This window comes from Castor canadensis, chromosome 7 (genome assembly GCF_047511655.1).
Source record: "Castor canadensis chromosome 7, mCasCan1.hap1v2, whole genome shotgun sequence".
In the NCBI taxonomy this organism is placed as follows: Eukaryota; Metazoa; Chordata; class Mammalia; order Rodentia; family Castoridae; genus Castor; species Castor canadensis.
In genome coordinates this window covers 41,229,240-41,256,183 of record NC_133392.1, presented here as the reverse complement: position 1 = coordinate 41,256,183, position 26,944 = coordinate 41,229,240, and the positions used below count along the sequence as shown (strand labels likewise).

Here is a 26,944-nt window from a genome sequence, read left to right as displayed (position 1 = left end):
TTGTATCAGCGTGTGAGGGTTGCCACAATGAAGCCAGCCTGGGTGGCTTAAAAAAAACCTTTATTTTCTCACATTTGTGGAGGCTGGAAGTCTGAGATCAGCTTGCCAGCAGGGTTGGTTCCTTTGAGGGCTGAGAAAGAAGAATCTGTTGCAGACCTCTCTCCTTGGCTTCTAGATGACCTTCTTCTCTTCAGTCTTCACATCATCTTCCTCGTGGTGTCCATGTGTGTCCTATTAATTCTTCTTAAAAGGCCACCAGTCATATTGTATCAGGGCTCACTACTAACCTCATTTAATTCATTCGCCTCTGTAAGGCACATTTCAAGTTCTGGGTAGTTAGGACATCGGCATGTACACGTAGGGATGGGGACACAGTTCAGCCCATAACAATTTTGAACCTCTTGAGCTAGCTGCATGACTGTAGGCCAGTTACTGCACCAGCCTGAAGCAGTGCTTCCTCTATCAGAGAAAGGGCTCGGTTTATATCACCTTTCAGATTCTTAAATTGTAAATACAACGAGACACCAAATTTTGATTCCAATGTTGAAGATCTTAGGAGTTAACTGGAGGCTTTGTTGGTGCTGGCAACTTTAAAAAAAATTTCTCACTTTTGTTTCTACCATTCACCCAAGTACCTCTCTGCCTTCTGTTACCGCTTAACTGAATTCTGAAAGGTCCTTTGTGTAGTAATCAAAGGGATACTTTTCCCTGGAGCCCTATAATCTATCTGTTTTCAATAATCCACTTAAAGTTTGGATTCAGGGGTTAAAATTTTACCTTCAATTTGAGATGTCTATCATCCAAATAATTCTATTAACATGCATTTTTAAATGATTCTTAAAGTGTTTTATTATACTCATATATTAGGACAATTTGTATACTTGTATAATAGATATACTTTTTAAAATACTGGGTGCAAATATAAAACAATACTCCTGATGAGTTAAAAACAAATTTTTGAAAACATCTACATATAAATGAATGTTTTGCACTAGTACTACAGAGTAGATTCTGTGGGTAATTAATAACACTGCATTATTAGATTTGGTTTTTTTTTTTTTTTTTTGGTCAGTTTATAGCCACACAAGAAAATCAGCCAATGTCCTCCCTGTAGGTATACAAATAGGATTTAAAGAAATGTATCTATTTACCCATCTTTTCATAAAAGCACGGTTGTTAAATTTTAAGATACTTTCTGTTTGTCTTATTGTCTCATGGTAGCATAGCAGTTCAAGTATTGTGTTGTCAACCTAGGAATCTATCAGTCATGGTTAATATGATAGACTTTTCTGGTAAATATTCTTTAAGAAAACTTAACCTAGATTTCTCATAGGTGGACCTTTCTGGAAACTGTAGTTTCTAGTTTGTGGTGATTTGTATAACCTAGCTTTCGATTTCATAAATTAAACAGTTCCCTTTAGTGTAACACTTCTTTTTGTCTAATAATTTTACTTCAAAAATAAAATAGTATTTTCTTTATCATCAAACAATGCTGCTGTGATTGATGATGACATACTTAGTCTTAGTGGAATAAAAGGACATGAAATAACCCTGATCACATTAGTTTGAGGACATATAAAAAAGTTTAATATTTATGATGTTTGATCTAGTATACTTACAAGACTATCAAAGAAATATAACAGAGAAAATTAAATTTGTATGAAGGATTAAATGCTATTAATTCAAATATTTAGAATTTTTCAACCTTCTAAATACCAAACTGTTATTATAGATTTACTACCTTATTTTCCAGATTTCTAATCTTATTGAAAAAGAATAATACAAACAGTACATTGATATGGATCTTTAGGCTTAACACAATCCCACTACCACTAAAGTTGTCCCTTTTAATTTTTGTTATTAGACAATGAGCACATAACCATGGTAGAAAAAACAGATGAGTTAAGCAAAATGAAGGAAAAAGTTACCCATATAGCATTAAACACTATTAAAATTTTGATGTGCTATGAGTGTGAAATGGAGACTGTTTGGGGGTGGGGAGGAGTGCAAGTGGAAGATGAAAGAAGGGGGCGAATATGGTCAAAGTACTTTATAGATGAAGGAAACCCATTAATGTTGTTCAAACAAGTGTGAGAAGGGGGAGAAGAAAGAGTAATAGAAGAGGTGAATTTGATCAAAGTATACTATATGCTTGTATGAAAATATCATAATGAAACCCTTTCAGACAACTGATACATGCTAATAAAGTGTTTTTGAGTGTTAAAATACCATTTCTTGTTGATACATTTATTTATTTTGGAGATTGAGTCTTGCTATGTTGCCTAAGAACTAGTAATCTTTGTGCTTCAGCCTCCCCGGTAGGTAGGATTACAAGCATGGGACAACATGGCTGGCTCATAAATATTCTTCTATTCCCCTTCCTTCTAAACTTTTCTACCTCTAACTTCATAGTGATGCATTGTCTGGACACTATTATATCCCCTCAACAAGAGAGCATTTTTCTGTAGTAGCTGGTCTTATTAAAGAATCTGCCTTGTAGGCTTTGGTTAGAAGTAAAACCCTTTACTGGGCATGGTGGTACACACCTATAATCTCAGCACCTGGGAGGCTGAGGCAGGAAGGTTGTGAGTTTGAAGCCAGCCTGGGCTAACACTTCTTTTTGTCTCATAATTTTACTTCAAAAATAAAATAGCATTTTCTTTATCATCAAACAATGCTGCTGTGATTAATGATGACATACTTAGTCTTAGTGGAATAAAAGAACATTAAATAACCCTTACTAGTCAGTCAGATGCTTGTGCTCAGTATTGAAAAATCTCCAGCTGTTCCAGGCATCTGTCTATTAATTGTTGCCATTCAGAGGGCTAACATTTTTTCAATGCCCAACACTTCTTTTTCCTTCCTGATGCTTTTTAAAGGTCTTTTCCTATTTATTTTGAACTTCAATGAGAACAGGAAAAAAAGTGATTTTTTTTTTAAACTTCCTTCTCAAATTGTAGCTTTTCCCCCAGGGCCAATTGCCACACTGACTCTGGAGTCATCCTTACAGGAGTCTCAGTTTCTTCAGTGGTTAGTTTACTCAGTCACTGAGCTCTTGCTCTGCTTGTAACTGCCATGTTAGTTCTTGAGGCTTTCCCATTCTTTAGAAGGTGGGGAGCCTGTCCAGTGGGATGGCATGGGGATGGGCATTTTCTGGGTAGGTCCATTCCTATATCATTTTTCTATTCAATAACTTGGGTGGCTGCAAACAATGAATGAATGTCCAACTGCTCTCTTTTACTCATCATCTCATAAAAGGGACAAATTCTCATGTGCCCTTGATTCTGGGAGGCTCAAAGGCAGTAAAAGTCAATATTTTGCTGTGGGATGGTTTCCACTTTCTATTTGTGCATTCCAGATCCCTGCCCCTGCTAGATACTCCACTCATGGACATGTTCCCAGAAATTAAAGTTCCCAACTGGAAGAAGGGAGTCACAAACTCAGATTGATGGCAAGCTTGGCCTTCTCTGCAAGCCAGAGCCCTGGCTTTGGGGGACCTACTTTGGTTTTCCCAGACAGATGGCTTGGGGCTGACTTAACAGTTATCAGAAAAATCCTTCCAAAAAGTTTCCTTTCCTCCAAAATTAATTTGTTTGGAATGTTCATTAGAAGATTAACATGCTGACTTCTTGCCAACAATTGTTTGAAAACAAGTTGTTTATGTACATAGATAAAGTAAAAGAAATTAGGAAACTAATTAGCCCAAATCTGTACAGGAAGTATTGAGTTTGAGTACTTTCTTAGCCACTCCTAATTTTGAGTAACCCAATCCCTATAAATTCTACCCCACTAAGCTCAAATTTGAATCAGTTTCTTATTTCTAGTAAGAAACAAGAATTGAAAGACAATGAAGCAAATCTGACTTTCTATTAACTATATTCTCCACAGGAATAAAGGTGGCTGACAAAAGAAAGTAATTGCTCCTATTCAGTTTTGTTGTATAGGTTAAATTTTGATTATGTTACAATAGGACTTATTGATCTCTTGTAGCTGATGAGGAATTTTTCCATTGGTCTGAGAATTTTCATGTGCTGATAATGCCTGGAATGTGAAAGAGTTAGTATAATCAACCCCCCACTCTCCAGTAGAACTTTGATGCTGCAGAATAAGGAGCCCTAAAAATTAGAATGACTTTCATTTGAAGGCCTCTCATATCTTAGCAATGAATCCTCTGGTATACTTGCAAACAAATTACTATTTCCTAGAATACTCAATTTTGTTACCATTTTTGAGCTATTGAGTCTCCAATCTGAAAGAGGGACTAATATTAATAGGATAACAGCATGGCAAGGAGTAGGAACAGTCTTTCCTGAAAAGAGAGATTGGTGCCAATTAAGGATATTTTGCTCAGAGCTGCATGTTTGGGATGCATTTGATAAAAGATCATAAGTTTGAAAGTGGAACTAGAAGTGTAACTTATGGTAGAGCATTTGCCTGACATGTGTGAAGCCCTGGATTTGATCCCCATTACCAAAAGGAGAAAAAAAAAACCCATGGGAAAAAAAAAAGTGCAAAACAACTCCACGTTATTAATTCATTGCACCGTCATAAACTCTTGCTAATCTGCTTTGGGAAACTTAACATTTTTTTCCATTGTAGTCGATCGTAGTTCTCTTTGTAATCTCAGATCTTGCTCAACAAATGTCCGCTAGAGTGAATTGGCAGTGGTTTGGACCAGTGTAATTAGGCATAGTTCTCCTCATCTGTGTACCAGTTCTCCTTGTTCCTTCCATAGAATTGATCAAGTATAGAAAGTAAGCTATCTTCTATGATGCGTTCACTCATCTGCAAATGTAGGGGAAAGGATACTATAAAAGAGTTAGGAAACTTAGATGTGTCCTAGCTCTTCCTTTTGCTAGTGAGTGACATGGGGCAAATCAAATATTTTCTTGATATTTTGATGTCATTTTACCTCTTGGAAGTCTGGATGTTAGAAATACATCTTAAGACTCATCTACCACAGGAGGAAAAGTGGGCCACCTCATCTCTTCATCCCTGCTTCCTCAGTAAGAATCAGAAGGCCCATGGTATCCTGTAACCTGAAGGGGAGAGCAGCTTTGGTGACGAAGGGGTGGTGGTAGAGGGAAGTGGGCTGAAGGAAGGGAAACTTGTGTGGTAGTGATATTTATATGTAGAACATTTGTTCTCTTGACTCAGAAGGTGCCAATATTATGGTCATACCATACAGTAGGGGAAAAATAACCAAAGAATTGAAGGAAAACTTTGGGAAATGACCTTGAAAAAACAAAACTCAGAATGGATAGCTTTAAAAAAATTGATGATTGGCAATATAATTTACATATAAATGCATAGGAAACTCAAGAAAGGACTGAGCCAGGGTTACCTCTAAATGCTTCTGTACATTTTTTTTCTCATTTTCTTGCTCATATTTTCTAAGGAACTCTACTGTATAATGAGCTAAGATACTACTATCTGCTTAATGTAGTCAGTTAGAATTATGGGCTTTTTTCTACAGAAGAGAGGAATCAAAAATATAGAATTAAAGATTGGTTCTCTAAGCTGGGTGCCAATGACTCATGCCTATAATCTTAGTTACTCAGGAGGCAGAGATCAGGAAGATCAAAGTTTGAAGCCAGCCCGGGGCAAATAGTTCTCAAGACCCTGCCTTGGAAAAAACCATCACAAAAAAGGGCTGGCAGAGTGGCTCGTTCAGTAACAGCACTTGCCTAGCAAGCAAAAAGGCCCTGAGTTCAAGTCCCAGTGCCATGATTAGTTCTGTAAGAAAAGTACATTTTTCCTGAACAAGGGTGAAAAAAATCCTATTTGATTCAGGGGGAGATTTATTGTGTCATTAGGTGAAAGATGTAATCAGAACTTCATTTTGTGATTGCATATTAAAAAGGAAGAAATAGTATGCCATAAGCTAAGTATCAGGTTTGATTAAAAACTACCACTTTTTATCTTCTTAACAATCCTTTAAGATAGAAAACACTATTCTCACTTAAGAAATGAGGAAATTAAGGGTCAGAGAGTTTACATCATTTGCCTAAAGTCATAGTGTTGGTAGCAGATCAGGGATTCAAACTACAGTGATTTTGAAATTTCTGTTTTCCTGCTCTCTTATGCTCTCCCTCACTAGAACTTTACAATATTAACAATAACACCATTTAAAGGGCTCCTATTTATTTTGTAACAGGCACTGTGCAAGAGCTATATGCATAATTCCATCTAATTATCACAACAGACATAAGGAAAACCTTATTTCCACTGTACAGATAAAGAAGATGAAAGGCTGGAGGTGTGATTCAGCTGGTATTAGCATTTGCCCAGTAAGTACAGGGTTTGATCTAAGATCAAACTGCAGGACCACCAAATTAATTAGTAAATTAAGAAGCTGAGATTTGAAGAACTTAAGTGACTGCACCAACAAACACAGGGCAATAAGTGCCCTCAAAAAGGAATTGGGATCCTACCATGCATGATCCTGCCATTTTTAGTGTGGCTTAGAGAACCTGTGGTCTGCTGCTGTGTAGTGGGTGTGTTGGTTCCTTTCTTGGTGATTAGTTCATAGGAAGATGAAGCCCCTGTATTGACTTTGCCTCAGGTGATACCTATTTCCCAAGTTGCTTGATTCAGAAATCAATAAAATTCCCTTCATGGTTTTCTTTTACAGTTACTTACCTTTCTGGCTGGATCTTTGTCAAGTGTCACTGCCCTAGTGACTGATATCAGATCTGATATGTTGGAATTGAGAACGAATGTTACTAAAACTGAGACTCAGTGCCCAGAAGGCCAGTATCGTGGGGGCCAATTCTGCTGTCTGCCATGTCCACCTGGTAGGTTATACAAAACATCAAGAGATCAGCATGAACATCAGGGTGAGGGTAGCATATGATAGTAATTAATATAATATTTTTATAGCCTTTGGTTCTCCTGTAATCTATAGTATTCCTAGATAAAAAAAACCTGAAATTATTTCCCAAAGACTTAATTTTATTCATCATTGACTCACTTGTTTGATGTGGTTACAAATATATAATTTACAAATAGCATATACTTCAGAAATGAAAAGAGCTCTCTACCTCCATTTCTCATGAGGAAGAGTAGACTCTTTTGTGGGTATTGAAGCAAATCATCTCAAAACTGGCTAGGATATGTCATACTAGTGGTGGAGTTTGGAAAGCAAGGGACTTCCACTCTTAAAGGATGTGTTTCAGAACTTACCTTCAATCAAGTCTCTAAGAAAAGTCTTTTTGCTTGCACTGAAGCCTGCAAAATTCATTTGCATTTTGTAGCTGAATAACTAGATGAACTAGAAAAGCAATGAACAGAAACCAACAGATTTTTTGAAAAATCAGCATTTTGAAATGCAAAGTAATTTCAGACCGGAAATCCTTCAAACACTATCAAATTACAGCTAAGAAAAATGCATTTGTGCAAACTTTTTTTCCAACTTGAAGTTAATTCCTATTATATACAATTATGGACCTCTCTCAACTGCATTGTGAAGAAAGGAAGGTAAAAGAAAATACATGGGCTTATGCAACAGACTTTTGCTGTAGACTGATAGACTCTAAAAGAACTGTAATAGGTTTCATGGTTGGTTTCCCAGGAGTCCTGCACTCAAAGTGCAGAACAGGCATGGTTCATGTGTTTAAAAAGATTCTAACAGTTTCTCTTGGTCCCCCATTCAGATTTTAATAAACGTTATGGAGAACTCTCCCTTACAATAAAACTCATTTATACTGAAACCCCTTTACTGTTATGCTTTTTCAAACAGGAATAAAGAAAGGTTTCCTGGCTTTTTTATAACTTGCTAAACACAATCAATTTGCTCTATGATTTGAAATCTTCGTTCATATTTTTTATTTTTGTTTGTTCATATTTTTAAAATCTATCATTTTAAAAATCATATTTAAAAATTGTAATATACCACAAATAAAATCAAAGATAACAGACTTTGCACATCAAACTGTCAAGGATTTTTTTTTCTTTTTTAGTTTTGCTTTGTTTTATTTTCATTTGCAAAGTGATCTTGCCCTTGGTGGAATAAATGGGTGAATAAAGGGGTCAAAAACGTAAAAATGTTTATACCCTTGACACAGTAATTAATCTATGGGGCAATGCCTCAAGAAACTAATTATCATGAATTATTACAAATGATATGGAATTAAATAACTGAATTCTGGAGTAGGCTGGAACCATATGTATCAAAGTGTATTACTATTTCTAAGAAATAGAATTAACCTATTTCTTTTTGTTTGTTTGTTTGCTTTTCATACTGGACTTGAACTCAAAGCCTACAACTTGAGCTTCTCCACCAGCCCTTCTTTGTCAAAGGTTTTTTTTTTTGAGATAGGGTCCAGAGCCTACACCTTGAGCTACTCCACCAGCCTTTCTTTGTCAAGGGTGTTTTTGAGATAGGGTCTCATGAACTGTTTGCCTGGGCTGGCTTCGAACCATGATCCTCCTGATCTCTGCCTCCTGAGTAGCCAGGATTACATGCATGAGCCTCCTGTCCCAGCTGTAGTCTGTTTTTAAAATAATCCTCAATTATAGAAATCCCTTTGGTGACTGCCAAAATTTTTATTTGGTTTGCTGACTGGATTAACTGCTTCTCTCTGACTGCTGACTGGATTAACTGCTTCTCTTTGCTCCTTCTCTAGAATATCCTGGATAGTATCAAAATGCAGGCCACTTACTCTTTCCACTTTTATTCCCTCTTGTGGAATTTTAGATCTTTCAATATTCAATTTACTTCCAAAACTGTTAATATTCATTGGTGTTTTGCTATTAGTGTATCATTTAATTGACTATTATATAAATCAATGAAATATAAATACTGAGAAAAGATGAATTGTATTTCCAAGAAAACTAGGTTGAATATTTTGGAGAATTTCAGTCATCCATACAGACTATCAGTGTGTTTAAACTTTCATTCAATCAAAAAGGAAGGAAAGGAGTGAGTGAGGGAAGAAAGGAAAGAAAGAAAGAGAGAAAAAGAAGGAAGGAAGGAAAGAAGGAAGGAAGGAAGGAGGGAGGGAGGGAGGAAGAAAGGAAGGAAGAAAGAAAAAGATAAACAGGAAATCACAGGAGATGCATTATGGATGTGATAAGTAAAAAAGAACCTGGAATCCTAATAACTTGGCTGTACAGCACAAGATTGACAAATAACTATATAGTGATTCTTTATAAATTAAAATAAAGTACAGTATTTTTCAATTATTCTGTATCTGAACTAACATTTTTGATTGATTAAAAAGTTCCCACTATATCATTATCATAGGCAATAAGAAAGTTTCACAGTATATTACATACACATTATATATACACACACATCCATTGCATGTGTCTGCATATCTATGTATATTTATATGCATAGGAGTGCAATAAAGTAACTGCCTATAAATATCTCAAGGTAGTTGATATATATATACTTTCTTGCCTTTTCTAAACTTTCTGCAATAATCTGTTAGTATACTCAGAAAATAATGTATTTTAAAATATTATTTTCAGGAAAATGACCACTCATTTTTCATATTTTAATAAATTTAGGCTATATACTTTAGAAGAAAGAAAGAATCCTATTTATTGTATCCCTGTCATGCTGAATGCATTCTGAAAGGTAATTCATTAAGCATTTCAATTCATTTAGAAACCCATGTAATACCACCAGCTAGAAATATAATTTTCTTTCGCTCTGTTTTCTTTAAACATAGCTACAATGTTATATAGCCCTGATGCCCTAGGTTTTAATTTTGTTCTGGGTTTCCATGGTTTGCTTATTTTTTATTAGCAAACTAATGTCTTTATTTGCTAAAAGATCACATACATTAGCATTTCATAATTTGCTTATGTAGTGTGTGTTTTGTTTTATCAGAAAGAATGCTAGGAGATTAAGTGAGTCATGTATGTAGGAAATAGCATTAGTTATGTTAGCTATATGTGCAAGTGGAGCTGATTCAACTTTTCATATCTTTTTAATTAGTTATACCATTAAGAATTAGAGTTGCTAATAATGCTTTTCTCTTACATTTCCCTTCATATTTTGAGTCTCTTTGTTCTTCACTCTGTATCCACTTACACTTATCTAATTTTCCCATAGCACTTATCACCACTTGACATCAGGTATTTATTGGTGCATTATCTGCCTTGGTTTCTAAGACCTTGTGTTTATTCCTACAGTATCCCCAGCTTCTAAAAACTGATTCACACACAATAAGCATTCACTATACACTTGCTAAATATGTGAATTTTCCAGAAGAAAATGCTTGGTAATAGTAAAGTACTTATTGTACTTTAAGGTAAACTATAGCAATATTATTCCTTTACTTAGTTTTTAATATTTATAATTATATTATGAATATTATTTAAAACAGTTTGTATACGAGTGAATATGATCAAAGTACATTGTATATGTGTTTGAAAATGCTATGATGAAACCCATTAAATGTATAAAAAAATCCCAAAAGATAGCAAACCTTACAATGAATTTGTTATAAATATGTTTGTACTTGCCCACCAAAATGTATTTTCTTCCTGGACAGAAAAGAAATCTAAAAGAAGGAGAGAAAAGAGGAAACTAGGCAGGATAAGTGCAGTTCTAATAGCATCGCAAGAGAAGTATTATCGTCATTGTACGCATGACAAAATTTAAGCTTAGAGAAACTAAGTGCTTTGTTAGAAATTTTATAACTACTAAAGATTTGAACAACCTTAGAACTTCATATGTTCTTTTCCTTAATCTGCGCTGTCTCTTATCAGGATTTGTGAACTTTGGAAAGTAACATGAGAAGTCAGAACAAAGTGAACTAGCTTGATAATCTCAGTGGTCAGTGACAGCCGTATTCACAGGAATACATACATACCTTCCAACCTCTCCCTTTCCCCAGAGAAAATATTTGATCAAATCATTTCTTCTAGGGCATTTGATCAGTCTAACCTTCCCCCAACCTCCACCCCCTTTAAAAAATTCTGCTACCGTTTATCATCCTAGCTCTGTAAGAGTATTCCTTCACTCATTCTGCTATCTTTTATCTTGGAAAGCTTCCTGGCTCTTGAGATTTTTATAGTAACTCTCTTCCTCATTTTATTTATTTGTAGGCCTAACACTCCCTCCTAAGCAATGGTGGGGTGTTTTGGTTTCAGGACTGCTTATGCACTTGAAACTCTGCTAAATGTTTGCTTGGCATTTCAACCTGATACTGACTGCTTTGCTATTAAAAACTAGTTATGTTACTGAAAATGTGATTGTATGAATGTTGATAATAAATAATAGATCTCACACATATGAATGTTTTATTGTCATCCCTGCATACTTTCCAGGCTGTTACAGGGCTTCCTCCCCTTCAAAAATTGCCCTTTTTCTTCATGGACAGGCAAACGAAAAGATGCTGACTGCTTAAACAATGGGGAGAAGTCAATCTGTGTGCCCTGCAAAGAAGGGGAGGAATACACAGACAAAGATAATTATTCTCCCAAATGTAGAAGATGTGGATTTTGTGATGAAGGGCATGGTAAGTGTCTTAGGGAACAACTGAAAGAGACCAATCCTGGCACTTCATGTAGAACCACTTATAATACAACTTGAGATTGGAACCTACTCTGGTGTTATCTTGGCATACAGGAGTGGGCTAGCTGGAGTAATGCAGGACTGACTAGTGGGTCAAGTCTCAGAAAATTCTACCAGATGAAGACAAATGACTAAATATCAACCCTATGAACAAAATGTATCAGCTTCAATCAAAGCCACATAATCTATTTTTCCCTCCTTGTTTTATCCTTGTATGATGGTTTTTGTTCATGACCAGAGAGAGAAAACCAAGATGTGAGTAGGATGTTCCCTAATCTTTGTGGATCTGGTTTGTCCTCATAATTCTGCTTGGGAACCTAAATTTTCATGTATTTTTCAACCTATTCTGAACACCCATAATTAAAATTAAAATTATGTTACCCATAAGTAACAGAAATACTCCTCTTTTGTTTGACATCAAGAAACCTCTGAATATAAAGCTTTTCTTTTCTTTTTTTTTTATATTGGTAGGGCTGGGGTCTGAACTCAGGCTTCATGCTTGCAAAGCAGGAGTTCTGCCACTTGAGCCACACCTCCAGTCCAATAAAACTTTTCCTGTGCCTATTCATGGTGTAAAGTAATATTTTCAACCCTGGCTGTGCATTAGAATTGCTTAGGGAAGTATTACAAATTCTAGTATTTAGGTCTCAGACCACATCAATTAAATCAGAATCCCTAATTGGGGCCTTGACATTGGTCTGATTAAGGCTAAGGTATGGCTTGACATTCCAACCAGCTCTGGGTGATGCTTCTGCTCACTCTGTGGGCCACATATTTGAGTAGCAAGGCTCTAGACTAGTGGAACAAGAGAGCCGTTTAAACAATGACAAGAGAGTGTTTCAGTTTGGAATTGTCTATCTGCTTAAAATTCTGCTACATGTTGCCAGTAATTTTAACCTTGTGCTGCCTGTTTTGCTATTAAACACTAACTGTTACTGAAGGTGTGGTGTTATGACTTTGATAATAAGTAGTAGATCTCAAAAATCAATGCAACACTTGCTCATTATTTTTAACAGCTCATTTATAACTAGTTGTTGTAATTAATAGCCTGAAAACTGGTTTTCTAGGATTAGAAGTGGAAACAAAATGTACCCTGACCCAGAATACCAAGTGCAGATGTAAAACAAACTTTTATTGTAACACTTCTCTGTGTGAACACTGTGACCCCTGCATCACGTAAGTTTTGGTCTTTCACTGATTTAAACTCTAAACATTCCTTGAGAAATGGTGCCTTCCTAGAGAGAAACTATCCTGACTGAGAGCCAAGAATTAGAGGTCTTGTCATATTTTTCCTTCAAGCCACTAGATGACCATTTGCTCATTCAAACATCACTGAAGAATGAACGTCATTGAAGACTTTTCTCATTAAACATTATTGAACACTTTCTGTGCACTTGACACTCCATGGCTGCTTATGCTAATGATATGAGCAAGACACATTCCTGTCATCAAGGTCTCAGTTCTAGAGATAAAGGTAGCCAAAACAAAGCAAATGGTTATTGAATCTTAGCACCATGTAACAAGCATAAGAAGAAACATGTGCCCAAGGTGTTATAAGTCATCCAAGAATTCAACCCTGTCTAAGATAGCTATGACACATAATTTGAGTCTTAAGGAAGGAAAGAGACAGCATTAACAGTGCATGAGGGTGGACAAAATAGCCCAGGAAGGGAAAATCAGCTGCAAAGAGATAGAGAAAGCACTGGAGAACAGGGTACCTTGCTGGAGGGTAGACAAGACTGGTAAGAAATCAGGGCTTACTTGATTCCCTGAAGGGCCTTTTATGGTAAATTCCCTGGTTTTGATCCAAAGCCAGAAAACTTGCCTGTGCATCTCATGTCTCTGCTGATTAATTGAGTTAGTTTGAACAGATCACTTAATCTTCCTAAACTTCAGTTTCCTCACTAATTGGATGGGCATAATGTGTAATTGATTCTATCTGTCACGTTTCTGTAGCGATAAGTTTGGGTAATCTGTGTTGTAAAAGCAATTTTGGGGGCTGGGAATGTAGCTCAGTGGCTCAGACATAAATGTGACATGCTATCTGAAAAATACTTAAAGCAAAAAGAGCTAGAGTCATGGATCAAGTGGTAGAGTGTCTGTCTAGCAAGTTCAAGGTCCTGAGTTGAAAGCCCAGTACCACCAAAAAAGAAAAATCAGTATTTTAAGCGCTAGTATTTTGGGTCCAGTTTATTACCAGTTTTGTGTTTATTTTTGTGTCTACTTCATCCTCTGTCTTGTAGGTCAAAACCTTATCACTTTCTTATAACTCTTGATATCTTAAAACATAGAGTAACTCATTTAAGATAATTTTTTCATCCAAATCTCCAAATTATGTTATTAATTTCCACTAGCTTTATATGTTAGTCTAGAAATATTTGAGAGAAAATGTTTTCCACTAATGCAAAGATGAATAAAGTGGCCTCTAATTTATAATGTGCCATTGGAAAATGATGAAGGCTGTCCAGGGTTTTTGAATTTCCTGTCTTTTTTTTCTAGGTGTGAATACGGAATCATTGAGGAATGCACACCAACCAGCAATACCAAATGCAAGACAGAAAGTAATCATTTCTTTGTATGATTATATTCCCTCTCCTCTCATCCCCACCATCAAATATGAACAAAAGTCAATTGGTTTTGATTATCTGAGAGCACACTACTTTGTTTAACCTTAAAAATTCCTTATTTTCATATAAAATGTCCAATGTTCCATGCTACAGGTTCCAGATATAACCATCTGTGGTGGTTGCTCTTAGTCCCGATTTCAATAGTTTTGGGTGAGTTCTTAACTTTTCAAACTGTAGATTGAATAAGACTAAAATACTTTATATGTATGTGTGAAAATAGAATGATAAAATCCATTAAAAATTTTAAAAAGGAGGAGAATAAGAAGGAATAATAGAGTAAATTTGATCAAAGTACATTTTATGCATGCATGAAAATATCATAATGAAAACTTTTCATACAATTAATATATGCTAATTTTAAAAAGAAGAAATGAAGTGGAAAGTAGCTGTTCCCAAGAATTTTCTACTGTTGATCTCCTGCCACTGAATGCTCCCCTGGGAGCTCAGGGGACCCTTTTCTGAAGAACAGGTTTCGGGAATTGAGCCATATTCCCACCCTCCTCGTGAATAAGAATTGTCTGCAGTAGCACAGTTGGCCAAAAATCAGAAGTAATCCTTTGCCGTGTATTTAGATTTCCCCATGCATTTAGGAAACACAAAAAAGCAAGGGCCTTCCCTGGAACTGCATATCAGAAGATACTTGATAAACTTATTCCTCTTTGTGCCTCTTCTTCCTTATCCAAATTCCATGTTTTTAACAGTATTAATACTTGAGTCATTTGTGAGTTGTGGACTTGAATTTCTAAGCATTAAATTTCCATGGCAAGTTGATTTCAATTGTCCATGTCCTTTGGTTCCTCTACCTTGCTGTAGCCAAGACACCCACCTTGCAGGAGAGAGTGTTAATGGCCATACAATAGTCAAAAGCTGATTCACACTAGGACAGAGTGTGGTAATTGGATGACCCAATTAAGATGAAGCTTGTATCTAGAACACTTGACTCAGTGGGGCGAGATTAGCTTAGTGCTTTTCCTGTCATGTTTGGCAATTTTAAGTTTCAATGATCCTTCTTCCTTCTTACACTTCTCTTAGTGTGAAAATATGTTCTTACATGCATCTACCAGGCTGAGAGCTGAGTCTGATAGAAATTTCTTTGGTCTTTCAGGGATACTTATAAAGCGCAAGTATCAAAATTGTGGACACAATGATGAGTCTCCACCCTCAAATCCTGTAGGTATTGAAATATGCATCAGCTTTCTTGAAAAAAAAAAACAAGAGAAAGTAGCAATTCAGCTTTTTATTACTTTCTTATTTTTTTGTTGCTTTCTTTTAAACAAAGGTATTCTGTGTTTGTATATACATGGGTTAGAGCAGCATCAAAAATGAATTAAGACAGGGTAGCTAAATTATAAGTAAGCTTCTACACAAATACTGTAAGAAACAAAGGAGGAAGTGGAAAAGTCCTGAATGTGAGCTAAAAAAGGATGTGACAAAGCTCTATGTTTCACATTGGTGTTATCCCTGCAGAGAGCCACCATTTACCAAAGTATGGATTCAGTATCCAAGACCAGGCAAAGAGATTGCTCTCAAAATACATAAAAAATGCACAGGTCTCCCCAGTAGTACACACACACACACACACACCCAGCATAGCTCTACTCTCTCCAGCTAACTTTTAATCTCTTGCTATATCTATTTCTAATACAGGATGAAAGCAGTTCAAATAGCAAAAAGATACATTGGGAAGAGAAACCAGTTCCAGTTACTTGGATAATTTTCTTATTGAGTCTAGTGTTTAGGGGAAATTACAACTCTTTAAATCAATATAATACAAAAATTTCAAATTGAGTCATTTTTGGTGTCAAAAACAAAAATAATTTTAGTGAAGTAATTTTTAAAATTATTATGTTTATTATTTTAATAAGTCCATGTGAAAAACAATCTCAGCTCATTCCCCCATTCCATGAATTCTTAGGTTCCTTGTCTTTGTGAAAAATGAGTTAATATTTCTTAGTTTTTGTCAAGGATGGAACTTTTCAAATTAAAACTTTGAATGATCAAAAGAACCCTTCTTAATCACTTAGTCTAATTTCCTGATTTTATATATCAAACAGCTGATCGTACTTCATTCAGAATTAAGGAAAAATTAGATGATGTTTAAATATGTTTTTATTTATCTTTCTCCCTCCCTCTATTTTTTTTCTTTCCAGGAAACAGTGCCAATGAATTTGCCAGGTAAGACTTTTTATCATTTTTTATTTCATAAATAGATGTCTTCTTTTGTAAGAATAAGTCAATTTTAGAGTAAAATAATGACACTAATTTCAGTGATATAATATGGATTTCGCTATTCCTTGAGTTTATAGTTCTTCTTGCTCACCATCAAAGATTTATCAGGTGGTTTGTTTAAATCTATAAAACTAATACATACTTGAAAATAAAAATGCTAGAAATAGAACAGTGTATTTCCAGGCCTAAGAAAATTTTCCTTCATAGTCAGTTAGAAAGATATATTACAGAGTTCCTGCCTAAACTAACACAGGTATAAACTGAATCATAAACTCAGTTATTATTGGTGTACCCAATAGAGGTTAAACGAATTATAGCCTTAGCTATTATAAATGAACCCAACTCTGAAACTACACATATGACTTGTTCAGTTCTTTCTTTTAACCTGTGATTCAGCTCAATCATCATAAACATATCCCTTTAGGTTTGTGAATCATTAGTCATCAGATCTGTAAGGAACAATGGAGGTGACCTTTTTTTAAACCTCTTATTTTAAGACGAGATAGAAATATACAGAGACTTTATGTGTCGTGCTCAGTTCAGATACCAAATTCCTGGGGACACAGCAAGAGCTGGAATTACAGCTCAAGGTTACTTTGCTTTTTGTTTTTTCATCATCAGCTGTTTAGACCTCTAAGACACACCTATATTCCTAAGAATGATAAGGGGAGATATGAACATGGTTTTTGGTAATGGGAATTGCATTTAAAAATTGTTTTCAGAGATGATTTTCTGTTTTTCAGATGTTGACTTGAGTAAATATATCATAAGCATTGCTGAACAAATGAGAATAAATGAAGTTAGGGAATTTGTCCGGAAGAATGGTATCAGTGAAGCCAAAATGGATGAGATCAAGAATGATAATCCCCAAGATACAGCTGAGCAGAAAGTCCAGCTGCTTCGTAATTGGTATCAATATCATGGGAAGAAGGATGCCTACAAAACCTTAATTATAAATCTCAGAAAAGCCAATCTTTGTGCTCTTGCAGAGAAAATTCAAGAAGTAGTCCAGAAGGACTTTGAAAAATCAACTTCAGACCTCAAAAATGAAAATGAAAGACAAAGTTTGGTCTAGAGTAAAACTAACTCGGTTCTGACTATGTATAGTCAACAAATACAGCAATGAATATGCAAAAGTTTTTAATAGCTGAAGGCTGTAAATATTTCTTGGCTTTTTACTTGGTACATTTTATTTGTTCATTTGTTAGATTTGTAAAATTCATATATTTATAAATTTTCAGGATCTTATGATTGTGCCTTCAAGAATGTTTAAAATCCAGGTGGTAAAGTCAGGCATGATCAAGAACAAATGCAATTTCATGTTAAGCCCCCAAAAAGAAGTGTATGCAAAGGGGAAAAGTTTAGGATTACACTCTACTTTCTAAGATGATCCTATAGGTATGAATATAATTAGTGTGTGTCAATCCCTAGGCTGACCCCATTCCATGAGTCATAGAAGCTGTGACCTTTTGTTACAATGCTATAGTCACCAGAAAGGCCGCTTTACTTCTACATTACCTCCTCAATGGTTACCACTCTGAAAGGAGCACATTCAGGCAAAGCTGGCATATATATTTCAGTGTGGAATTTAATAAAGTGCTACCTCAAAGATTGTTGCACATATCACTGGCATTTTATTGTGCAATACTTCATTATGAAATTGCATGGAAAATGCAGGTAGAATTATAATGCTTGAAAACTTGCTATTTATATGCCATTTTCCTGAATCAAAATATTCTACTTCTTTCTCAGGTACCACAAGCGTTTTGAGCAGGAGAATATTACTACAGCTTTACTACCCCTCCATTTTTTCCTTGGTATTCATCTTGATACAGCTTCATGCACTGCTAAACCTGGAAGGATTGCTAAAGAAATTCTTAATGATCTCATAAAAATCATGACTACTCTTAGAAATGCTAGCCTCATCCTGAGAGACTAAACTAGTCTTATAGGAGGTAGTTTATGGCATATCAGGAACCCATGCCTGTTCCCACTCTACAGAATATTCAATAACTTCCTATGTGTTCTCTCCCTATGGTTGCAAATGGCTGCTTATACCTCACAAAGGCAAAATCACCATCAGGTTTTAGGAACTGTTCTTGTTACTCTCTTCAGGTTCTTAGACAAATGAACTCTTCTGCCTACCACTACTTTGTTGTTTTTACATTCAAAATTCCCTGAAAGTTTGTGTTAAATGTGAATTTTAATATGTACTGTTTGTATTTATATTGATGTATAGTGAACTGAAGATAGTTATAAACTGAAGTAGATTCTTGAAAACTGCCTAAAGAGCTTCTATGGATGGAGGATTATTTTTCCCCTGTGTTTAGAAATATAAAATATAGGTAAGGTATTTAATCAACATTTTTGGTAATTCTAGTTATCTCTTTTTTGGTGGGGCATTGCTTTTTGTTTTAGTTGTACTTTCTCTCTACTACTACTACTACTAAATGTAGACTATTTACAGTATCTATAAAGCCTTTTCTTTGATCTCTTAGAAGGTAGTTCCTTTATAAAATAGTTAAATAATTCTTACTAGTTAAATTTTTCTTTCCATAGATTGTTACTGCCAAGAATACCTCTTCCAAATAGCACATGTTATTTGTTAGACAGAATTGTATTCAAAACACTGAAATGTGAGTAAAGGGGTAGGTTTCAAGGGGTAGGTTTTGTTGGTAATTTGGAGGATTTGAAATGGTCCATTCTAACTACTTAGTGACCACTAGATTCTTTCTTTCTTTCTCTCTCTCTCTCTAAATGTATTTATTCCTTTGTTTTTCTTATTGGCAAAAACACAGAAGTCACACAATAGTTTTTACATTAGCCTTAAAATAAGCTTAAACTATTTAGCAGTCAAATAAAATGAGTAAAATAATATTCCTTTCCTAACACTGACTTTTCTTCCATCTCTCTTTTATTGGTTTACCTCCAGCCAAGCTTTTCTCATTTGAAAGTCTCCCCATCAACTCCAACAAACTAAGTGATTCAGTAACTTGGACTCATGAGTGCCTCTGCTCTTTACCTTTACTTAGTCTGCTTTTGACCCAGAATTCTCTTCTCACATCCGAGAAGGTAAAATGCCACCTCTCTTTCAAAGCTTAGTTGAAGGCTATCTTTTTAAGAAGCCTTCCTTGGTGTCTCAGGCTAAGCTCACCTGTTTTACTCTAGCATTCTTGCAACTGAGGACACATCTAACTAATGATACCCCCCTTTTTAAGAGGATGTATTAAAGATGATTGTGTAAAGTACCTAGCAATGACTATCTCCTTAAAAATGGTAACTCTTGTTATAATTACCACTCATCATAATTAATTATATAGAGAGCTTATCTCTCTATCTATCTAAATCTATATCTGATTTATATCAGATTAATCTTGCATGTCTAGGCATCCAAGAAAAATTTGCTGCACAAATGAGCACACACAATGAGCTTCTAATTCATCCCTAAAACAACATAAAAAGAAAATGATTTCTTGTGGGTTTCTTTTGTCATTATCAACCTGCTGCATAACCCAGCAAACACATGATTTCCTCAGTTTATGCAACCAATATATGGTCATTTAGAAAATTCAACCAATGCAGAAAAGGAGTAAGAATAAGATTAATCAAAATCCTACTGATCACAGGTAACTTTTGTGAACTTCTAGATATTTACAGAAAGAGAGACTTAAAGAAAGATGATCATACCATAAATGTTTATAACCTGCTTTTTACACAATGAGTCATAGATGATTTTCCATGTTTATGTATTTAGGTAATTCCTTTTAAATATTCCTTCAAATCTTTTTTGAATACATAGTATTCTATTGCTTTGGGGTGTCACACTTTGTTAAGGCACAAATGTTATCATAATTTCTTTTTCCAAAATGTTAATGTTATGCAGGAATGTGAGAATGATTAACACAATGGGGCATTATCACTTAGTTCCTACTCAATTTTTTTGATCATGAAGACTTGGTGGGGAAGTATAAGGAGGCAATGCCTCAGAAATTGGACATAGGTCTACTAGGTCTGTAGACCAGGTAAACAGTGACTATAGGAAACTGATAAAAGGGGAGGCCAGTACAAAGAATGAAGGAGAATTGATCAATATTGGAAATGGGCTTACGTAGGTTCCTGATTTGGGAAGTCCCTGTCTGGGACTTTGGACTATGTCAGTCCTCTGTCCAAGCCTATGCCAAGTTCAAAGGTGCAGGTTCCGAAGCTGTCCCTAGCAGAATGACACTGATGCATTACCCAATGCTGGCCAAACAACCAACCAAGAGGAAAAGACAGAGGAAGTAGGTAAAGAAATGAAGTCTGTTGAATATTTACTATGCAGCATGCTATATGCTCATACAAAAAGGTGTTTGACAAAATTTATTACCCATAATATTTTTTTTCACAAAACTAGGAATAAAAGGGAACTTCCTTAACCTGGTAAAGGACATCTAGGGGAAACCTATGCCCAATATGTTACTTTCTGGGATGGGTTACATGTACATCATCTTTATTCTTCTAATGATCCTTCACTTTCCAGATGAAGGAGGTAAGGACTGAAAAGATCAACTAACTCATGTAAAGTTACAAAATCAGTAAGTCAGAACATTCTAAGAAATCGGTAGGCTGTAATCAAGAAAAATTCTAATCTTTCAAAGTCTGTCTAGAACTCTAAAATCTTGTGTAACTTCTCCCTGCCTTGAAGTTTGAGTTTGATAATTAGGGACATATCTGACACCAAATAATGTCAGATTCACTCTGGAGACTGCAGCAGGCTGTTTATCAGATATGATTTGGGGATGCCATTTAAAGGGAATAAAGATGAAATGGATGGACCAGGATGAGTCGCCTTTAAATGTTCACTCATTAATTTATTCAATAAATGCATATTGAACTTCTACTCTGTGCCTACACAAACAGTTAGTTACACGTTGGAGCTTCCATTTAAGAGGCAGGTAATATTAATGGGATAGTGACACAATCAAGTGTAACATCACAACTTTGACAGACAACTTTAGCAGAAAGGGGTAGCATGGGAGAGGATTTTACCTAGTGTGTGAAGTCAGGAAAATGACCAATGATCTGAGATCTCAAGGAAGGAAGAGCTTAAGTTTCCTGCAGCAGGAGCAAGCAAGAGGAATGGAAAGAGGACAGAGAAGTGTCACTGCATAGAGACCATGAACAGCCTAGAGCCTGGGAGTTTGTTGTCACTGATGGTGGTTCTACACATATAGCAGTGTGGAAAGTTTTCCATTTGAGCAGGGGGAGTACATGTGAAGATCTGCAGAACTGAAAACTGATCAGTATTTACCAATTTGTGCAGCTGCCTAGGATGGTTTAAGCATCTTTTTATTATCTTAAAGGCTCATTGTTTAATGTCTGCCTGGCCACACAGTACTGGCTGTGTTTGGGGCTCTGTGGCTAGTTCTGTGGTCTCAGTGATGTGTCTACCCGGTAGGAGTCCCTGTGGAGATTTCCCTGTGAGTCTGCAGAAGTAAGTACACTGGAGTCAAAGGAGAAGGGTTCCCTTATCTGTATATTCCATGCAGTGAGGTGGGAGAGATTAAGTGCACCTCATATGACTTCTTCCAATGGTCCTGTTATCTCTACTTTCCAGATGAAGGGTAGTTCTGTTCACACTCCCCATCACTAAAATCAAGCCTTGACCTCTCCAAGATTTTAAAATCATGAAAAACTAACAAAAATTTAAATCTGAGGATCTAGAGATCTAGGGATACATTGGGTCTAGAAAGTCTTCTACCATGGTTCCTTGACTTGGTGGTTATTGCATAGCCCTAATGACCTTGTGCCCCTGCCATAGATGAGTAAGTTAACATTGATTAGGAGAAAAAAACTCTCAGTCCTAAACCAAAGGCCAAAGTGCAAAGGACCAGTCAGTTGGTCCTTCAAATACACCAGTGAAGAGTGAAGCTAGCGCAACACAAATCCATCACTGAAGGATGCACGAAGGCAATGAGAGGAAATCACCCTATGCCCACAAGCTACGCTTTACTTCCAGATGACCACAGGGTGGCAGTGTTTCCCCAGTACTGAATCAAACCCTGCTTGTGTAAAAGAATCTTACGGAAACATACAAGTTATTTCATATTTTGATTAACTCTTTTCCAACAGATTATCAAACAGCAAAGAGCAAGTCAAGGATTGGATCCTGAAGTAGGCAAGTTCATGTTCAAATTCTAGCATTTCCATGAATTAACTATATAACCTTGGATTTAATACCTCTAAATTTTGGTTTCCTCATCTATAAAATGAAGATATAACTCATTGGTCCTTCATAAAATGTGTGGCATAAGAAGAAGATATATGTGTGAATGTAATAAATTATAGTTTACACTGGTTCTAATGCATTATAATGTAGATAAGAATTGCCTGAGGACATTTTTTAAATGCATACTTCTACTGGTGATGTAGTTCAGTGGTAGAGCACTTTCCTAGCATGTTCTGATGCTCTGGGTTTGACATCCAGCACTCTAAAATGCATACTCCTAGGTTCAGATATAGTTCAGTAAGTCCATCACCTTGTGTTAAAATCTGCATATTGCTGCATATTAATCTGAAGTTATCACTATGTGGAAGGCCCATGATCTCTACTATTTTTAGGTTAACTGAGGGCAGAAATTTATATTTTACTTATTCTCTTACATTCATAGAAAGTACATGGAAATGGTTCTTGGGTGATAACAACCTGGGACAATCTGTAGCTGTCCTCCAGCTACTACTGTTCCCCCAGCACTGTCAACTCATTCATAGGTATATTCAGGTAATATTGACAGACTCAATAGAATCATCCTTGGACCCTCACAAGCTCAATTTTCTTCTAAGCAAATAACCCAGTGCCTTCTGGTAAAGGTAGGAGCATGGGTCTCACTCTGCTGATACAGCCAGTCAAGCAAGAGGTGTAGCAATGAAGTTCCACAAACCTCTTGGAATTCTTCATCACCATGGTTCTACATCAGGCTTGTTGACTAGTGCTAACTGGGTTTTCATGATCTCCAAGCAAAACTGAACCCTGCTACTCATCAGAGGGTGTTTCTTGCTCTACTGTTGCCCCAGAAAAGAAGGTCTGATTTCAGGGTGAGTATAATAAGAGAGACATGCAGTCTGGCCCTTGGATCTGTGGCCAGTGTACAATAGCTTGAATGTCTTATCCTTAGCACCTGGATGTGGGTGTTCAAATACCATCATAGGTAACATCAGTCATGGCCATTAGCAAAGTTTTTAGAAGAAACTGCAGAAACTTGCTTCACTTGGGCTTTATTCATACTTCATACTGATCAAGAAAAGAGGATGTTTACATTGAACTACAGGATTTTTAGTCTTTCTGTAAATATTTGTTGGACAACTCTTAATTATTCGAGCTTGGCACCATTATAGGTACTTAGCTAAAGTGTTAATAAAATTTCCAAAGACTTTGCCATTTTGGAGCTGGAATTCTAGGAACAGGAGACAGACAGGGAGTACACATAATGATTGCATAAGACATTATGTGTTAGAAGACGATGAGCACTGTAGTGAATGAGCACTTAACAGGGAATAGAGGGGTCGGGGCAAAAGCAGAGAGGAAAAAGCAAGGAACAGACAGGAGAGGCCTCAGTGGAATTGAGCAAAGGCTTGCAGAAGAGTGGTCCCAATGGCCAGAATGGCTAGAACAAGGCCCTAGAGCCAGAGCAAGCAGGACACATAAAAGAAACAGCAAAGAGGTCAGTGTGGCTACAGAGGTCAGTTTAGATCAGAGGGAGGAGTGAAAGGTAATGAAGTGAGAGAGGTAATGGGATCCAGACCACATACATCTGGTTCTAACTATTAGAGGTCGAGACCTCACTAGAAGCATGTTTGTGTCCTCATTGACTAATAGGAGGCTTGAATATTAGATGTTAAATTGTGTGGCCTAGTTATATGACAAAACCTGGAGGAGTCTGAGTGACAGGAAAGCACTGCAAAACTGACCTCAGGGAATGAGCTCTCCTTTAGGAAAAGAGAGATTATGGGAAATGGGTACTGATGCAGATGCAGAGCTTCACTCCCATTTGGAGGTCCTATAAAGAATGTTTGTAGAAGTAGCAGGAGCCTGAATCAGTAAATGATTCAGCATGTTCTACACCCCATCTGCCTAAGTTTGTGTAGAGAACACACTCTGTCTGTGGGCATTACTCCACTCTTATCTCCTCCCCACCCCCAGCACTTGGTTGACCTATGCATCACACCTTACTCATCCTTTCACTGAGAAAGGACTTTCTTAAGAACATGAACTTTGGAAAGTCCCTTTTTTTTTCTTCTCCCCTTTTGTTTTTTTTAATACAGATAAAATTCACATAACATAAAAACTAACCACTTCATATAATTCAGTGGTATTTAGTACTTTCAATATTGTGCAATGGTTATTTCTATCTAGTTCCAAAACATTTTCATCACCTCAGAGGAAAACTGGTGTCCATAATGCAGTCTCTCTCCACTCTCCCCTCTATCTTGGGTTTAATAATTTTGGATATTTCATATAAATGGAATCATATTCTATGAGCCTTATATGTCTGGCTTCTTTCATCAAAGGACATTTCTTGATCCTAAAAAAGATTAAATGAAGATACAGATTTTCTTTACTCTGCAGTCAGAAGAGGGATGAAATGCAACTAGTTACTGTCTGACAGCATCAATCAAAGACTTGGATTTCTACAGCTTTAGATAGGCAATGAGGAAAATGTAATTCATTTAATGCTTGTCAGACTTTTATTTTCTAGGGCCCATTTGCTATGGGTAAAGATTCAAACCATAATGATAATAGTTATAGCACTGATAGATCATCTTTTGGTGTCAGTGTGTCTTTGAGGATGAGGATGTTCCTTTCCTCTGGGTATAGGGAGGATACCTGTGGAATGAGAGTCACACCTGCTTCAGGGAAAAAGGCAAGGGGAGGTCAAAAGTAACCTTTCCAAGTTTTATGATCTACTTCAAAAGAGAAGAATGTGGAAAATGAGAGTGACCTTCCTCCGTCTGCTGTTTTCTCAGAGCCAAGGTGCCATATTTTGTGGTGGTGGGTGCTGAACCCCATCAATATCTACAAGAAATATTCTTTATTTATTTTTAATTTTTAATTTATTAGCATATTATAGTTGCACCGGAAGTACATTGTGACATTTACAAAAGTGCTTACAATATATCTTAGTTAGATTCACTCCCTCCATCTTTTTCCTTTATGTCCCTCCCCACTTACAACAGTTCCAACAGCTGTCATTGTTCCATTTTTATACATGAATCCATAATACTTTCACCATAGTTGCCTTCCTTCACCCTTTCCTTATGCCCTCATCCTTCCCACTGGTACCAACCCTTGGGAAGGACCTGTTTTACTTTATTATTTTTTAAGATGTTTTTATTTGTTTATGATGTAACCATTATATAGAGAGTTTCATTGTGATATTTCCATATATACATATGAGAATCAACTAAAGGTAGGCCTTATTCTGTCAAAGGAGTTAATGTAAAACTACATTGTATAGATGACAGCTAAACCCCTGCCCCCCAAAATGCTGCCTGCATGCTTTGTGAAATGTTGCTTGACCTTGCAAGGTTCTTGTGGTCAAACAAAGAGCTGTTAATCACCAGTTGTCCTAATCTCAAACTGCTTGCTTAAAGATGAATATTGCCCCCCAAAATTTTCTTGTTCTCCCTGCTTCAAGGTCCCCCTTACTCCACGTGCCCCCTTTTCTATGTAACCAATTGTGAAGATTGTGAACCCAAACCAGTTCATCAGGTTGAGGGGCAGAGATAAAAACCAAGCTGACTCCCCACTCACTGTATTCTGCCTATCGCACAATGGTCTGCGGCTGCACCCTTTTGCAGAAGTAAAACTTTTCTTTTTGCCTTGCTGAGTGACTCCTGAGGGTTTCTTTGATCATTGTTTCATTTGGGAATGGCATTTCTAGCAATTTGGTGCCTGTAAGTGGGGCAAACTTTGTTGCTATGGGGATCACAGGCACCCTCTTCTCAGAGGAGACATGTCCTGCTGCCTAGTTGCTGTGGCCTCAGAGGGGGAGATCTGCCAGTTCCAGGCGAACAACAAACCGGAGAGTCACTCAGCAAGGTGGGGAAGGGGTTCTTATGGAAAGCACCATGGCGGCCAGGGCAACTCTGTGCACAGAGCAAGGTAAGGATTTTTCCTTGGTGGCCAGGACATCTTGGAGGTTGTGGGTAACTGGGACTTGTCTCAGACACAAAGCAAGTGCTGACTTTGAGAAAAAGAAAACACTTTGGTTAAAATGCAAGAAACCTCCAGTACTGGGAGGGCTGAGCTTTTCCCAGGGAAATAAACACAACTGAGGTTACAGGATGGGGAACAAAATTCAGTTCCAAAGAGGGAGACTTGCAAGAGATGAGATGCATCATCCACCATTCCACCAGATAGCCCTCTGGCTATGGTTTAAATAGTTTTTGTTTCTGAAAGTGCACCCTAATTTGTGTGTGTGTGTATGAATTTGTTTATAGCATTGGGCAAAATTTAATTTGCTCCTGGAATTCCAGCTCATCTTATACATGATTAAGTTGACATTTTTTTCTGGCA

General features: G+C 36.5%; 1 protein-coding gene across 5 annotated transcripts in view; it reads left to right on the top strand.

Moving 5' to 3' along the window:
- The window catches only part of Fas (Fas cell surface death receptor), a 28,835-nt gene extending 7,626 nt beyond the window's left edge, over positions 1-21,209 (top strand). The window contains exons 2-10 of one of the 5 annotated variants that reach the window (XM_020170934.2): positions 6,158-6,290; positions 6,635-6,797; positions 11,340-11,477; positions 12,601-12,709; positions 14,033-14,094; positions 14,254-14,310; positions 15,266-15,330; positions 16,311-16,335; positions 17,133-21,209. In XM_020170934.2, the coding sequence (XP_020026523.1) occupies positions 6,246-6,290; positions 6,635-6,797; positions 11,340-11,477; positions 12,601-12,709; positions 14,033-14,094; positions 14,254-14,310; positions 15,266-15,330; positions 16,311-16,335; positions 17,133-17,464 (996 nt within the window). In that variant the 5' untranslated portion in view covers positions 6,158-6,245 and the 3' untranslated portion in view covers positions 17,465-21,209. Of the gene's footprint in view, positions 1-6,157; positions 6,291-6,634; positions 6,798-9,516; positions 9,587-11,286; positions 11,478-12,600; positions 12,710-14,032; positions 14,095-14,253; positions 14,311-15,265; positions 15,331-16,310; positions 16,336-17,132 lie in introns of those variants that run through there. The other 4 variants (XM_074078811.1, XM_020170935.2, XM_020170936.2 and 1 more) reach the window with 4 other exon arrangements.
- Positions 21,210-26,944: the final 5,735 nt, after the last annotated feature.